Raw genomic sequence first — 13981 nt, forward strand, 5'->3', positions numbered from 1 at the left:
CCCCCCTCTCTCCCCCCCTCCCTCTCCCCCCCTCCCCCTCCCCCCTCCCCCTCCCTCTCTCCCCCCCCCTCTCTCTCCCCCCCCTCTCCCCCCCCTCCCCCTACCTCTCTCTCTCCTCTCTCTCTCCCCCTCTCTCTCTCTCTCCCTCTCTCTCCTCTCTCTCTCTCCTCTCTCCCCCTCCCTCCCTCCCTCTCTCTCTCTCTCTCCTCTCTCTCTCTCTCTCTGCCCCCTCTCCCCCCCCTCTCCCTCCCTCTCTCTCCTCTCTCTCCCCCCTCCCTCCCTCTCTCCCCCCCCTCCCTCTCTCTCCCCCCCTCCCCCTCTCTCTCTCCCCCCTCCCTCCCTCTCTCCCCCCCCTCTCTCTCTCCCCCCCTCCCTCCTCCCCCCCCCTCTCTCTCTCCCTCTCTAGCTTCGAGAGGGAGGCTGGCCGGTCGCTGTGCTGCAGCCCCTCTGAGGCCTCCCCGGGTTCCACCCTGGTGCTCCAGCCCCAGCGCCGGGAGTCCTTCCTGTACCGCTCAGACAGCGACTACGACCTGTCCCCCAAGTCCATGTCCCGCAACTCCTCCATAGTGGGGGAACTGTGAGTCTGATGGCTGCCCCCCGCCCCCCCATCACAGGGGCTTGGATAGTCTATAGTCACCCCCCATCACAGGGGCTAGGATAGTCTACAGTCACCCCCCCATCACAGGGGCTAGGATAGTCTATAGTCACCCCCCATCACAGGGGCTAGGATAGTCTACAGTCACCCCCCCCATCACAGGGGCTAGGATAGTCTACAGTCACCCCCCCATCACAGGGGCTAGGATAGTCTACAGTCACCCCCCCATCACAGGGGCTAGGATAGTCAATAGTCACCCCCCATCACAGGGGCTAGGATAGTCTATAGTCACCCCCCATCACAGGGGCTAGGATAGTCTACAGTCACCCCCCATCACAGGGGCTAGGATAGTCTATAGTCACCCCCCCCATCACAGGGGCTAGGATAGTCTATAGTCACTCCCCCATCACAGGGGCTAGGATAGTCTATAGTCAACCCCCCCGGGGGGGGGGAGAGATAACATAATATTCAACATAATGAATAATATGTTGAATATTATGTTATAATGTCAACAAGTGAGTGTCAATGTGGTCAATGATGTCTTGTTTATGTGTTTGTTTCCAACCACTAGGCAGGAAGATCTGATCGTCACACCATTTGCTCAGGTTAGTTTTTCTCCTTATTTATTTTTGAGCTGCAAGTTTTTTGTTATAACATGGCACAAGTCTTCCTCATACAACGGATGCAGCGGGGCTAGAATGTGAAACTGACCTCGACCATTCAAATCAAACGCTGTCTACTCTGATGTTTCCATTAGTCTATGCTCACCATGGTCGCAATACTATGAAGGTCCTCGTTCTTATGTTTTAATATTGCTGTGCTAGTTCCTGACACTGTAGCTCATCGCTTAGTGTTCCTCTTTCAGGTCCTGGCCAGCCTTCGCACAGTGAGAAACAACTTCACCACCCTGACCAACGTTCAATCTGCACCCAATAAGTAAGGGCTGTGGTGTCTTTCTTTAACGTCTTCTATGTCTTGGGTGGTCCTCTTGTGTTCTACTGTTGTGTTTGTCTGTAATGTGGTAATAATTCTGACAGCAGATATTTCTTATAGTCAGTTGGTACCCTTCATTTTTAAATGAGAAGACCTAATTAACATACATCCATGCTATAACACGAAATATTTACTAATAACCGTTTTTATGTTCTAAAAACATTGACCAATTATGACAGGAAGACGTCAACATTGACCACTGGGGGGCGGTAGAGTGTTGACGATTCTCAGTTTCTTAGGAGTTCCGCTGCTGTTTTGAAAATTCAAAAACACATGATTCAGGGGTTGTAGTAAAGTGACTCAGACGCACGGGTCGGGTACTGAGTCAAAAACAACCTTCGTCAGATCATTGCTCACTGTCCATCACACATGGAAACTAGGGAGGATGGGGGAGGATGTACCGCATATATGCCATGTGCGTCAAAAGCGTTTCCTCCCCCTTTATTGATTTGAAGTGTTTCTATTTCTTCCTATGTGTCATTTCAGAAGGTCTCCAGCTGCCGGGCAGCCCGCTGCTGCCAGAGTGTGTCTTTCAGGTTGGTCCTGTTTCACAAACTTTATCAGGAAGGAGAAGAGAGGGGGGGCGTCTCACCACAGAGACACAGCAGATAAGGGAGCATGGGGGGATCAAAGACACAGCTGTTGGTTGTTTCCCTCCCTCCTCCACATTTGACTCCTTCCACACCCGAGTCATGATGACCAACGAGGGCAGGCGTGCGATTGGTCCATCGCTGTGAGCAAGGTGACAGAGCCGAGTGTGAAGTGAAACAACAATGACTCAGTCTCAGGTTTGAATGGGTGTTTTTCAGAGGGTTATGACCAGACTTTTGCAGCGTTTTGCAATCAATACACCGATTTTGGCTGCTAGTCATTCAGCGAGTATGAGACAGTTGAGGAGTTTGCATGTGTGTGTGTTACCTAGGTGCTTCCCCACGCTCGTGCGCTCTGTGTCCCTGAGCAGGATAAAGGAAATGGATGATGTTTTGTATGAAAAGAAGCATGAGGGAAGGAGTGGATGAATGGAGGAAGACTGAGGCCACTAACGCTCTCATCAACCTCTTCCGCTTCCAACACAAACACACACACCTGTCTGAAACCACAACAACTGTTCACACGTTCACACATTTGACAATGAGCCATTCTCTCAGGAAAGATGTGTTCATATCCATATCCTCCCCCCCCCCTCTCTCTCTCTCTCTCTCTCTCTTTCTCTCTCTCTCTCTCTCTCTCTCTCTCTCTCTCGCTCTTTCTCTCTCTCTCGCTCTTTCTATCTCTCTCTCTCGCTCTTTCTCTCTCTCGCGCTTTCTATCTCTCTCTCTATCTCACTATCTCTCTCTCTCTCTCTATCTCTCTCTCTCACTCTTTCTATCTCTCTCTCTCTCTCTCTCCGTCCCCCTCTCTGCTGTTTATCGTCTTGTTTTCCTCACGACAGTAGAATTTCTTTGACAGGAAGAGGAGAACAGATTTTTCCTGTTTTGACGCCTTGTGTGTCGGATGAGGCAATGTTCCCACTGTTAACGAGCTGCGTCGCCGTGGAAACCTGCGTCTATCCGGGATGCGAGCTGGACGCTGGCGTCTCATCCAAACCAATAGAAGGTGACAGAGTGCATTTAAAATATCGGGGTGGTTGGGTTCACCGGAAAGGACGTAGAGAGACTGTGTCGTTGGTCAGTTGGTGAGGGAACGGAGAAAAGAAGGGAAACCATGTGTAAAAGTGTCCCCTAAAGAAAGAAGGGAAGATGTCACAGACATCAAGGGAGAGTCAGTTCGGAGAGCCATCGATGTCAAAGGGCATTAGAAGGAAAGGAGCAGGACGGTGACTGCAGTCCTCGCGCCAAAGCAATGGATCAATGCACCATCATTGGCTAACTTTAGTTGTTTTGGTTCCTTTGGTTTTCACAACTTGTCCCCATCCCGGCCGCTCTGCAGTGAAACAAAGGCCCCAGTCTCCATTCTCCCCATGGCATTATCACAAGACAAACGGTATCTTTATGAGTGCTCCTTGACATATGATTTATTTGTGGCCGTCCACGTGCAACTGTTATTATCCTGTTCCGTCCAGGACTAGTACTAGAGAAACATAGCCATGCAAATACTGAGCATGTGTGAGCATGCTCAAATCCAATCAGCTGGACGTGTTTGCGCTCTAAGGCTTCTTTACATTCAACATTTCTGTAGTGTTCACAGTAGTTCTGAACAAACAAAGCATGTTGCCAAAGATTACATGTGGACTTTGATTAAGAAAATACTTCAGTCCCATGCATGTGTCTGCCCTCATGCAAGTGCACACGACACATACCACACGTCCGAAGGAAGGAAGAGAAAAACAACAAAGAATCGCAGCAGGGTTTGCCAGCTGCATTCTTACACACACCTTCTTTGCTTTGAAGCTGAAGCTCACGTGACTATGTGCGTCAGTCGGCCGGTTGCGGGCCCTTCTGACAGAGCTGCTTATCTACCTTTAGTCTCGGCCGAAAATTGGACCTGAATAAGGGAGGGCTTGGTGGGTGAGCTGCTGGCACGTCGACTGGCTGTCATATTCTAGAAAGATATGTGGGGACTTCTTTGGTATTCCTTTGCAAGACCGGGCTATCAGTGTGTTTGGTTTAAAACAGGCTTTGTTTGCATGTGTATGTCTGTGTGTGCGGCTGTGCGTCTCATGTGTATGTCTATGTGTGCGGATGTGTGTCTTTGTTTGCGTGTGTGTGTGTGTGTTCGTGTGTGTGTATGTGTGTGCATGTGCCTACACTATAGCAAATATTTCTCTATTGTGTTGTAATACAAAAGACAGGGTATTTTTTCAGTCATGCCGAGCTAGCTGAAAATACATTTCCACTTCTTGTCTAAGTCCATATCCCAACAAAATGTATTGCAGGCGTTTAGTATTTCAACTTTAAACAATGTGGCATCGGTAATTAAAACAAGTATTTGTTGCATAAACTTGCATTGGTCAGGAGTCTTCCTTATTCTAAGCAGAAGTGCTCTGGAAACAATTGAGATGCCACTGAACGCGTATCAACTTTAAAGAGCCTTTGCATCCTCAGGCATCGCTGTTACAGTGAGTCTCAGCCACAGAGGCTCACGCTGCGTGGCTGCAATGAGGTAGAACTTCCTGTAGCCCCAAAACCCAAACACAGCATCTTAAAGTCAAACCGAGTCCAAAGCTTAATACTGGGACTGGAAGACCATGGCCGGTGGACCAGGGAGGGGAAAAGGGGTTGTGCATTTGACACGTGCTGCATGTCAGCATGTCAGTTCCAGTGTCAGAACCTCTGGTAGTGTCTCCACTCCAGCTCCATGGAGCACTGCTCCCAGGCCGCTGCTCAGGGGCCCGAGCTGGGAGCGTGAAGCCATGGTAACTGTGTGAGTTATGTCATTGACGTCAGCACAGCTATTAAACTCAATGTGGCCCATCCCTCCTGTGGCTCCATGCCAGCTGAACCACACACCGCATTGTGAATAGGCTGTCGAACAGGCCTGCGAGTGTTTGTGTGTGTGTGTGTGGGTGTGTGTGTATAACCGAGGAATGGTTATTGTTTTAATTGCAGAAGAGACTTAAGCATTTATCGTAAGCTATGAACAGAGAGTAATAATCAGAACGGGAAGTGGGACAATTAAGGACAAAGGACTAAGTTGTGTGGTTTGGTTTTGAGGCAGAAGCTACCTCTAGATCCACCTCCTGTGTTTCACACCACAGGAGGTCACACACCTCCCCACCGCTCACATCCTATGCCGTGCAATGGGAGTGGAGCAGAAGGGAGCCTGGGGCGGCCTGCTGTGCGCCGTGAGGGCCACATGCATCAGGCCCTGGCTGCAAGGCTCCCCCCAGTGAAGGAGCGTCTCTCTCTCTCTCCTTCTGCTGCTCTCCAGGATACTGGAGCACTGTCTCTCTCTCCTTCTGCTCTCCAGGATACTGGAGCACTGTCTCTCTCTCCTTCTGCTGCTCTCCAGGATACTGGAGCACTGTCTCTCTCTCCTGCTCTCCAGGATACTGGAGCACTGTCTCTCTCTCCTTCAGCTCTCCAGAACGTCTGGAGCACTGTCTCTCTCTCCTTCTGCTCTCCCCTAAACGTCTGGAGCACTGTCTCTCTCTCCTTCTGCTCTCCAGGATACTGGAGCAGTGTCTCTCTCTCCTTCAGCTCTCCAGAACGTCTGGAGCACTGTCTCTCTCTCCTTCTGCTCTCCAGGATACTGGAGCACTGTCTCTCTCTCCTTCTGCTGCTCTCCAGGATACTGGAGCACTGTCTCTCTCTCCTTCTGCTCTCCAGGATACTGGAGCACTGTCTCTCTCTCCTTCTGCTGCTCTCCAGGATACTGGAGCACTGTCTCTCTCTCCTTCTGCTCTCCAGGATACTGGAGCAGTGTCTCTCTCTCCTTCTGCTCTCCAGGATACTGGAACACTGTCTCTCTCCTTCTGCTCTCTAGGATACTGGAGCACTGTCTCTCTCTCCTTCTGCTCTCTAGGATACTGGAGCACTGTCTCTCTCTCCTTCTGCTCTCTAGGATACTGGAGCACTGTCTCTCTCTCCTTCTGCTCTCTAGGATACTGGAGCACTGTCTCTCTCTCCTTCTGCTCTCCAGGATCCTGGAGCACTGTCTCTCTCTCCTTCAGCTCTCCTGAACGTCTGGAGCACTGTCTCTCTCTCCTTCAGCTCTCCTGAACGTCTGGAGCACTGTCTCTCTCTCCTTCTGCTCTCCTGAATGGCTGGAGCACTGTCTCTCTCTCCTTCTGCTCTCCCCTAAACGTCTGGAGCACTGTCTCTCTACTGTTTTCACTGCTGTGCTCATATCTCCACCACCATTTGTTTTGTCTTTGGGATACGTTATCATCAAAAGGTGCACTCCATGTATAATTATCCAAAGGTGTTGATGAATAGTGATTCCCCCGTGTGTGTGTGTGCGTGAGTGTGTGAGTGTGTGAGTGTGTTCCTGCTCTTCACAAGCTCATCGCAGTAAAGACATAAACACAAACACACGTTTTACACATTCTTCTTTGACACCACAGCTCCAAACCATTTCAGTCTTGATCAGTGTCGGGTTGCAGCGACCTAGCTTGGAGACAGCGCTTCAGTCGTGTCTTGTATCTCCCCTCCCTCTCCTCTACTTACCTGGGCTCTCCTCCGGCCAGTGGCCGTAGCTTATTGACCTATGTCTTTCTCTGCTTCCATGTTGTGCGGTTCAGGGCTTTGTGGTCGACCGTTAATGTCTCACTGTAAGCACTGGAATGGTCTTCAGCTCACTGTTTGACAGTTTGCCCTATTGAGGCTACTTGCTTGGTAATGCTTATTGCTGTAGTGCGATATTATTGTTATTATTATCCTTTATAATAAACTAAAACAGTTATCACCATGCTTAGTGCTGCGTCTACGCTGATCAGTGTAGTGCTTTAGCTTTATACTGATCAGCGTTTTTGAATCTTTGACTGAACCCACCTCAGTCTTCGATGCGGTTCCTCCCAGATCCCCCCAGTGGTTAGTTCTTCTGGGGGTCTGGCCTTTGATGTTATCACGGGCCTCAGTTGGGCCTTTTGATCCAGGGCTGGTACTGATGTAGAGCTGGGATGCAGCGTGGCGGCCGTCCCATTGAGCTAACATATGGGCTCAAAATCCCTTCCATGTGTTCAAGAGGCCCAGACCAATGGGTTCTCTAGGGGGGAGGAGGGGAGGAGGAGGAGGAGGAGGAGGAGGGGAGAGGAGGGGGAGGGGAGGAGGAGGAGGAGGAGGGGAGAGGAGGGGGAGGGGAGGAGGAGGAGGAGGAGGGGAGAGGAGGAGGAGGAGGGGAGAGGAGGGGGAGGAGAGGGAGGAGGAGGGGAGAGGAGGGGGAGGGGAGAGGAGGAGGAGGAGGAGGGGAGAGGAGGGGGAGGAGAGGGAGGAGGAGGAGGAGGGGAGAGGAGGGGGAGGGGAGAGGAGGGGGAGGAGGGGAGAGGAGGGGGAGGGGAGGAGGAGGAGGAGGGAAGGAGGAGGAGAGGGAGGAGGAGAAGGGGAGGAGGGGAGGAGGAGAGGGAGGAGGAGGAGAGGGAGGAGAAGGAGGGGTAGGAGGAGGAGGAGGAGGAGAGGGAGGGGGAGGGGGAGGGTATATATATATATATACGTATTTAACTAACTCATAGGATGCAAAGCTCAGTGCTTTAATGGTGACTAATGAGGGTTTGACGTGTTTGTTCCTAAGTCAGTCCCTCCCCAAAAACGCGATTATGCGATCGCATAATTCAGCGCATAATCAGCCAAAGTCTGCATATTCATGCGGGGCCGCATTTTTTCAAATATGCCGCACTTTCACCGCATAAATTGCAGATTCCCGTGCAAAATATGCGGGGCTTGCATGATCTCATAATCCCCGCTTTTTCGTTGCAAAAAAGTCACATATATCTTAGCAGAAAGTTGAAAAATGTTGCGTTCACTTCACACAAGAGCAGCCATTTCCCCCTGTTGCCATGGGAACGTTATGAAGTGACATAATTACGCGACGTCAACGTCATCGTAAAGCTGCATTTTTTTGCAATTTTATCGAATAAAATTGCATAAATATGCCCCATATTTCATCGCATTTTTTAAGAAAACGTGCCGCATAATCAAGGATTTTTGGCCGCAACAATCACAAAAAAACGCCGCATTTTTCTGCAGGGACTGCTACGTGTCCCCGGGGCCCCTGAGGCCCGGGGTGTCCCCCTCCCTGCTGTGTGGCGTTGGTTTGGTCCCCCTAGGGCTCAAACACACAGGGCTCGCTGCTCCATACCACATACTTCCTCTCTTTCTTCATGTCTTTCTCCTGTCTCTCTTTCTATCTTCCTCTCCCAGTATCTCTCCCCTCTTTCTTCATGTCTTTCTCCTGTCTCTCTTTCTATCTTCCTCTCCCAGTATCTCTCCCCTCTTTCTTCATGTCTTTCTCCTGTCTCTCTTTCTATCTTCCTCTCCCAGTATCTCTCCCCTCTTTCTTCATGTCTTTCTCCTGTCTCTCTTTCTATCTTCCTCTCCCAGTATCTCTCCCCTCTTTCTTCATGTCTTTCTCCTGTCTCTCTTTCTCTCTTCCTCTCCCAGTAGCTCTCCCCTCTTTCTTCATGTCTTTCTCCTGTCTCTCTTTCTCTCTTCCTCTCCCAGTATCTCTCCCCTCTTTCTTCATGTCTTTCTCCTGTCTCTCTTTCTATCTTCCTCTCCCAGTAGCTCTCCCCTCTTTCTTCATGTCTTTCTCCTGTCTCTCTTTCTCTCTTCCTCTCCCAGTAGCTCTCCCCTCTTTCTTCATGTCTTTCTCCTGTCTCTCTTTCTCTCTTCCTCTCCCAGTAGCTCTCCCCTCTTTCTTCATGTCTTTCTCCTGTCTCTCTTTCTCTCTTCCTCTCCCAGTAGCTCTCCCCTCTTTCTTCATGTCTTTCTCCTGTCTCTCTTTCTCTCTTCCTCTCCCAGTAGCTCTCCCCTCTTTCTTCATGTCTTTCTCCTGTCTCTCTTTCTATCTTCCTCTCCCAGTAGCTCTCCCCTCTTTCTTCATGTCTTTCTCCTGTCTCTCTTTCTCTCTTCCTCTCCCAGTAGCTCTCCCCTCTTTCTTCATGTCTTTCTCCTGTCTCTCTTTCTGTCTTCCTCTCCCAGTAGCTCTCCCCTCTTTCTTCATGTCTTTCTCCTGTCTCTCTTTCTATCTTCCTCTCCCAGTATCTCTCCCCTCTTTCTTCATGTCTTTCTCCTGTCTCTCTTTCTCTCTTCCTCTCCCAGTATCTCTCCCCTCTTTCTTCATGTCTTTCTCCTGTCTCTCTTTCTCTCTTCCTCTCCCAGTAGCTCTCCCCTCTTTCTTCATGTCTTTCTCCTGTCTCTCTTTCTATCTTCCTCTCCCAGTAGCTCTCCCCTCTTTCTTCATGTCTTTCTCCTGTCTCTCTTTCTATCTTCCTCTCCCAGTAGCTCTCCCCTCTTTCTTCATGTCTTTCTCCTGTCTCTCTTTCTGTCTTCCTCTCCCAGTATCTCTCCCCTCTTTCTTCATGTCTTTCTCCTGTCTCTCTTTCTATCTTCCTCTCCCAGTAGCTCTCCCCTCTTTCTTCATGTCTTTCTCCTGTCTCTCTTTCTGTCTTCCTCTCCCAGTATCTCTCCCCTCTTTCTTCATGTCTTTCTCCTGTCTCTCTTTCTCTCTTCCTCTCCCAGTAGCTCTCCCTCTCTTTCTTCATGTCTTTCTCCTGTCTCTCTTTCTATCTTCCTCTCCCAGTAGCTCTCCCCTCTTTCTTCATGTCTTTCTCCTGTCTCTCTTTCTGTCTTCCTCTCCCAGTAGCTCTCCCCTCTTTCTTCATGTCTTTCTCCTGTCTCTCTTTCTGTCTTCCTCACCAGTAGCTCGCCCTCTCTGTGGGGGGGAGATTCTGGGATCAGCTCTAGGTGTCACGCCACATTGAGAACATATCGCCCCAATAGTCACACTGTGGTGTGTGTCTGTGTGTGTGTGTCTGTGCTCTGGAGGGAGGTCATCGACATGGCAACAATAGGAGGCAGCAGACCTCCTGGTTTCTGCACAAAATGTGTTGAAGTGGGACTGGGGAGAGAGAGAGAGAGAGAGAGAGAGAGAGAGAGAGAGAGAGAGAGAGAGAGAGGGAGAGGGAGAGAAAGAGAGAAAGGGGGGGAGAGAGAGGGAGGGGGGGAGAGAGAGAGAAAGAGAGAGGAGAGAGAGAGCGAGAGAGGGGGGGAGAGAGAGAGAAGAGAGGGGAGAGAGAGAGCGAGAGAGGGGGGGAGAGAGAGAGAAGAGAGGGGAGAGAGAGAGGGGGGGGAGAGAGAGAGGGGGAGAGAGAGAGGAGAGAGAAGACAGAGAGAGAAAGAGAGAGAGGGGGGGAGAGAGAGAGGAGAGAGAGAGAGAGGGGTGGAGAGAGAGAGGAGAGAGAGAGTGAGAGAGAGAGAGGGAAAGAGAGAGAGAGAGAGAGTGAGAGAGGGGGGGAGAGAGGGGGGGAGAGAGGGAAAGAGAGAGAGAGAGAGAGTATGGGATGGGGCACATGGAGAGTAGGACAGAGGGTTAGGTGTGTGTGTGTGTGTTCGGCCCCTGACCCAGTGTGTGTGTGTGTGTGTGTGTGTGTGTGTGCAGACGAGTCGTACCAGAAGCTGGCCCTGGAGACGGTGGAGGAGCTGGACTGGTGCCTGGACCAGCTGGAGACCGTCCAGACGTACCGCTCCGTCAGCGACATGGCCTCCACCAAGGTAGGACGGCTGGGGGGTGGGTGGTGCTGTCTGGGGGTGGAGGCGGTGCTGGACAGGAGATGTCAATCAAAGGAGTGGATGGAGAAACAAAAGTGTGAGCGAGCCTGTTGACAATTGCTTTGACTGAGTGTGTGTGTGCGTGTATGGTCGCATGTGTGTGTGGGTATGTGTGAAGGTGCTGCTGGTTAAATTCTGTGTGTGTGTGTGTGTGTGTGTGTGTCTGTGTGACTGTGTGTGTGCGTGTTTCTGCATGAGTGTGCATGACACAATAGCCTTCACCTGTTTGGATGGTGTCTTTAGTTCTGCTTTACTGTTTCCTGTGGTTTTGATGTTTCTATAAGGCAGGGGGGCCCAAATTCTTCCCAGTGGAGGGCCAAAATGTAATCATGGGCCAAAATTAAAAATTTTCAGTTTATTTAGTCAAATATGTGGGAGGCGGCTGAACAGGATAGGAGCTCAACAGCGCCACCCTACCATCAATGTATCACAATGTTATTCTAGGGTCAGGAATGGAAGTGCACCAATAAATAATATTCACTGAGAGCGAGCGCAGATTCCGAGCGCTGGTGGCGGAGAACAATAATATATACAGTGGGTAAGGCGCGGGCCAAATAAAATCGGTCGGGCCAGGTTTGGCCCGCGGGCCCCAAATTGGGCAGCACTGCTATAAGGTATTGCATTGTTCGTGGCGTTCAGGTTCATGCTACAACTCGATTTGTGTATGTTTTTGTAATTCGTCAGAGTCAAAACGTGCGTACAATGAAGCCCTCACCAAACCCCCAAGCAGGCCAGACCGAGTGCATCGATTCATCTACTGTGACGGGGGAATCGGAGTCATTACCACAGTCCCAACATAAAACCAGGGGCTTTGTAGTCTTTGAAAACAGTTGAGCAACAATGGCATTTACTAATCAAAACATAATTCGATAAATAAAAATGAAGGAGGTCCCAAACAAGGAGAAGATAAAGGGTAAGAGACTGTATCCGGGGCCCCCCCACAGATCAATGAAATGTTGAACATTATATCATGTGTTACGGTGTACCAAGATAACGTGTAGTGTGATCTACTCCAGCAGAGTCTCTACTGTAACAGACACCTAGCCTAGCCTACTGCAAGAAGCATAGGCCTAATTATTTTACTGCTATCATAGCAACGTGCTACGCTCAGATAGGCCGCGGGGTGTTTTACATGAGCCAGGCAGAGGCTGGCTTCATGCTGGACGTCCATAAACCACGATCTGTAAGTGTATGCAGATGATACCATGTGAGTCTGGATGGTTTCCCAGCTGTGCAAGTATCAATCATTTTCTTTACTCGCTTTATTCCCTTTGCCAAGTGTCATAAATCCCTCCTTTTGAGTTTTAAACTTGAACAATATTTGATGTTGTTGAAAAGAATGGCGGGTAGTTCCTGATACGATTGTATTGTGGCAGAAGGCCAATAACCCTGGAGGTGGACTTCTCTTTAACGCAGCGGCAATAGAGATCAAGTCCTTCTCAGACCTTGTTTAGCGCTACAATCGACCTTTGCTGCAGCCATTGTCACTTGCAACCGCTGTCACTCGAGATGTAAATTGCTTTTTTTTCGCCACATTGACGCACTTGCAAAGCAGCAGCTGTTCTGCGGTGGCTGGGGGCGAGCTCAGCCGCGGCTCTTTATGGGTCCGCTGTAAACTGCAGAGCGGAGCGCAGGGGTTGGGTTTGCATAGGAGGTCGCCGGGTTCCTGTTATGTTTGGATAACACGGTTCCCAGACTTCAGGGTACCGCCGCGTGCCACGTCTGTCCCTCGCAGTCCAGCGGTGGATGCATGCACAGGGCAGAGAGAGAAGGCCAGGCTGGGGCTGTGATAACAAAGCAGCCCTGCCAGCAGTGAACGCGATCTCTCTGTTTGGGCCTCTCCATCCGTCTGCGGGTACAGGGGTTCCTCTTCTGGGACTTCAGTGGACACGCGCGCTGCGGAGCGCCACTATTCAAATATTATATTAATATCGGTTGTTTGGTAGGTATTCAAATCTCAATTCAGGATAACCATAACCCGGCCATTTGACATCCCTAAGTTGTTAATTTATTCAGAAATTTTACAAGTTATTCTGAATTGTATGCATTTGCATGTTTTCAAAGCGCAGGTGGAATGTTAGGTTCCATTCCGTTCACCGGTCAACATTATGTGGATCCTTCTGTCACACTTTGACAGCTGCCGTCCAGTGGGAGAAACAGCAACAGAGACAGACTGCTTGTTGTCATAACTGTGTGTTTCCGGTGTGTGTGAAATGCAAAATGTAGATGTGCCTGTGTGCTGTTGTGCGTCCGCACAGTGCTGACGTGCTGAAGCAGAGAGGTCGTATCCATCCTAAACAATATCACACGTGAGAACACTTTGTGTGCAAGACAGCTTTCACTTTTGTTTTGGATAAATGTCAGTGTGCAATCTGAAGCCATCCCACCGTTTGGCTTCAATCATAACTTTGCTTCAGCTCAAACACAAATATGTAGTCTGCTCTCTATCACAAAGTCTCAAAGTATCATCAATCGAACGCCTCGTTTTCTCCACCAGCATCAGGTGGGTTTCCTTCTGGATTCCTTTGTCGTATTTTTTTGTCCTTCCTAACACAACTTTTGTCTCAAACTGAGGGACAGACGTAGAGCGGAGAGTAGGAGCGCTGGTTTGGATGCAGCTGATGTCACTACCGCAGAATGGTTATCACGTAGAGATGAGACGGCTCTACTGTACCTTAACCCAGTCGCACTCGGACCGAAGAGTGGATCAGAAAGACACTGCAGGGAACATCAACGGGGGACACAGCAGGCTATAGAGCTATAGCTATAGAGTTCAGTGTACAGTTTTCGTTGCGTTGACAACGATCAAGTTTGGTTCAAATTGAACAATATATTATTTTGTAATACGTATTTCACACGCATGTCGTTGTCAATGTTTGGATCGTCATATTTGGCCGTGTATCTATTGGCTATGTAATATCATTTAATATTTTTGCTGAAAGTGTCGTATTCTATCGTTTGGGGAAACATACATGACACACATATCCATATGAACCATCGTCGTAGTCGTAGTTTCCTGTCGGCACGTAGTATTTGTAGTGTAGAACCACATTCTGTTGCTAACAGACAACTGAGAGGTGATCGGTGCGTCCTGCACGGCCTGGCGGAGGCACAGGACATCCTGGCAGTAGCCCAGCCCGCCGCCTACTGCAGGCCACACGGCGGTCTACTACCCTAACCCCCGCGT

General features: G+C 50.0%; 1 protein-coding gene across 1 annotated transcript in view; it reads left to right on the forward strand.

Annotated features, from left to right (window-relative positions):
• LOC307085860 (3',5'-cyclic-AMP phosphodiesterase 4C-like) overlaps positions 1-13981 on the forward strand; it is a 39923-nt gene that overhangs the window by 10911 nt on the left and 15031 nt on the right. The window contains exons 4-9 of the mRNA XM_079750752.1: positions 407-577; positions 1167-1200; positions 1461-1531; positions 2075-2124; positions 3038-3184; positions 10625-10737. Of these exons, the coding sequence (XP_079606878.1) occupies positions 407-577; positions 1167-1200; positions 1461-1531; positions 2075-2124; positions 3038-3184; positions 10625-10737 (586 nt within the window). The remainder of the gene's footprint in view (positions 1-406; positions 578-1166; positions 1201-1460; positions 1532-2074; positions 2125-3037; positions 3185-10624; positions 10738-13981) is intronic.

The sequence above is a fragment of the Pollachius pollachius genome, assembly GCF_949987615.1.
Source record: "Pollachius pollachius genome assembly, chromosome: 14".
Classification (NCBI taxonomy): domain Eukaryota; kingdom Metazoa; phylum Chordata; class Actinopteri; order Gadiformes; family Gadidae; genus Pollachius; species Pollachius pollachius.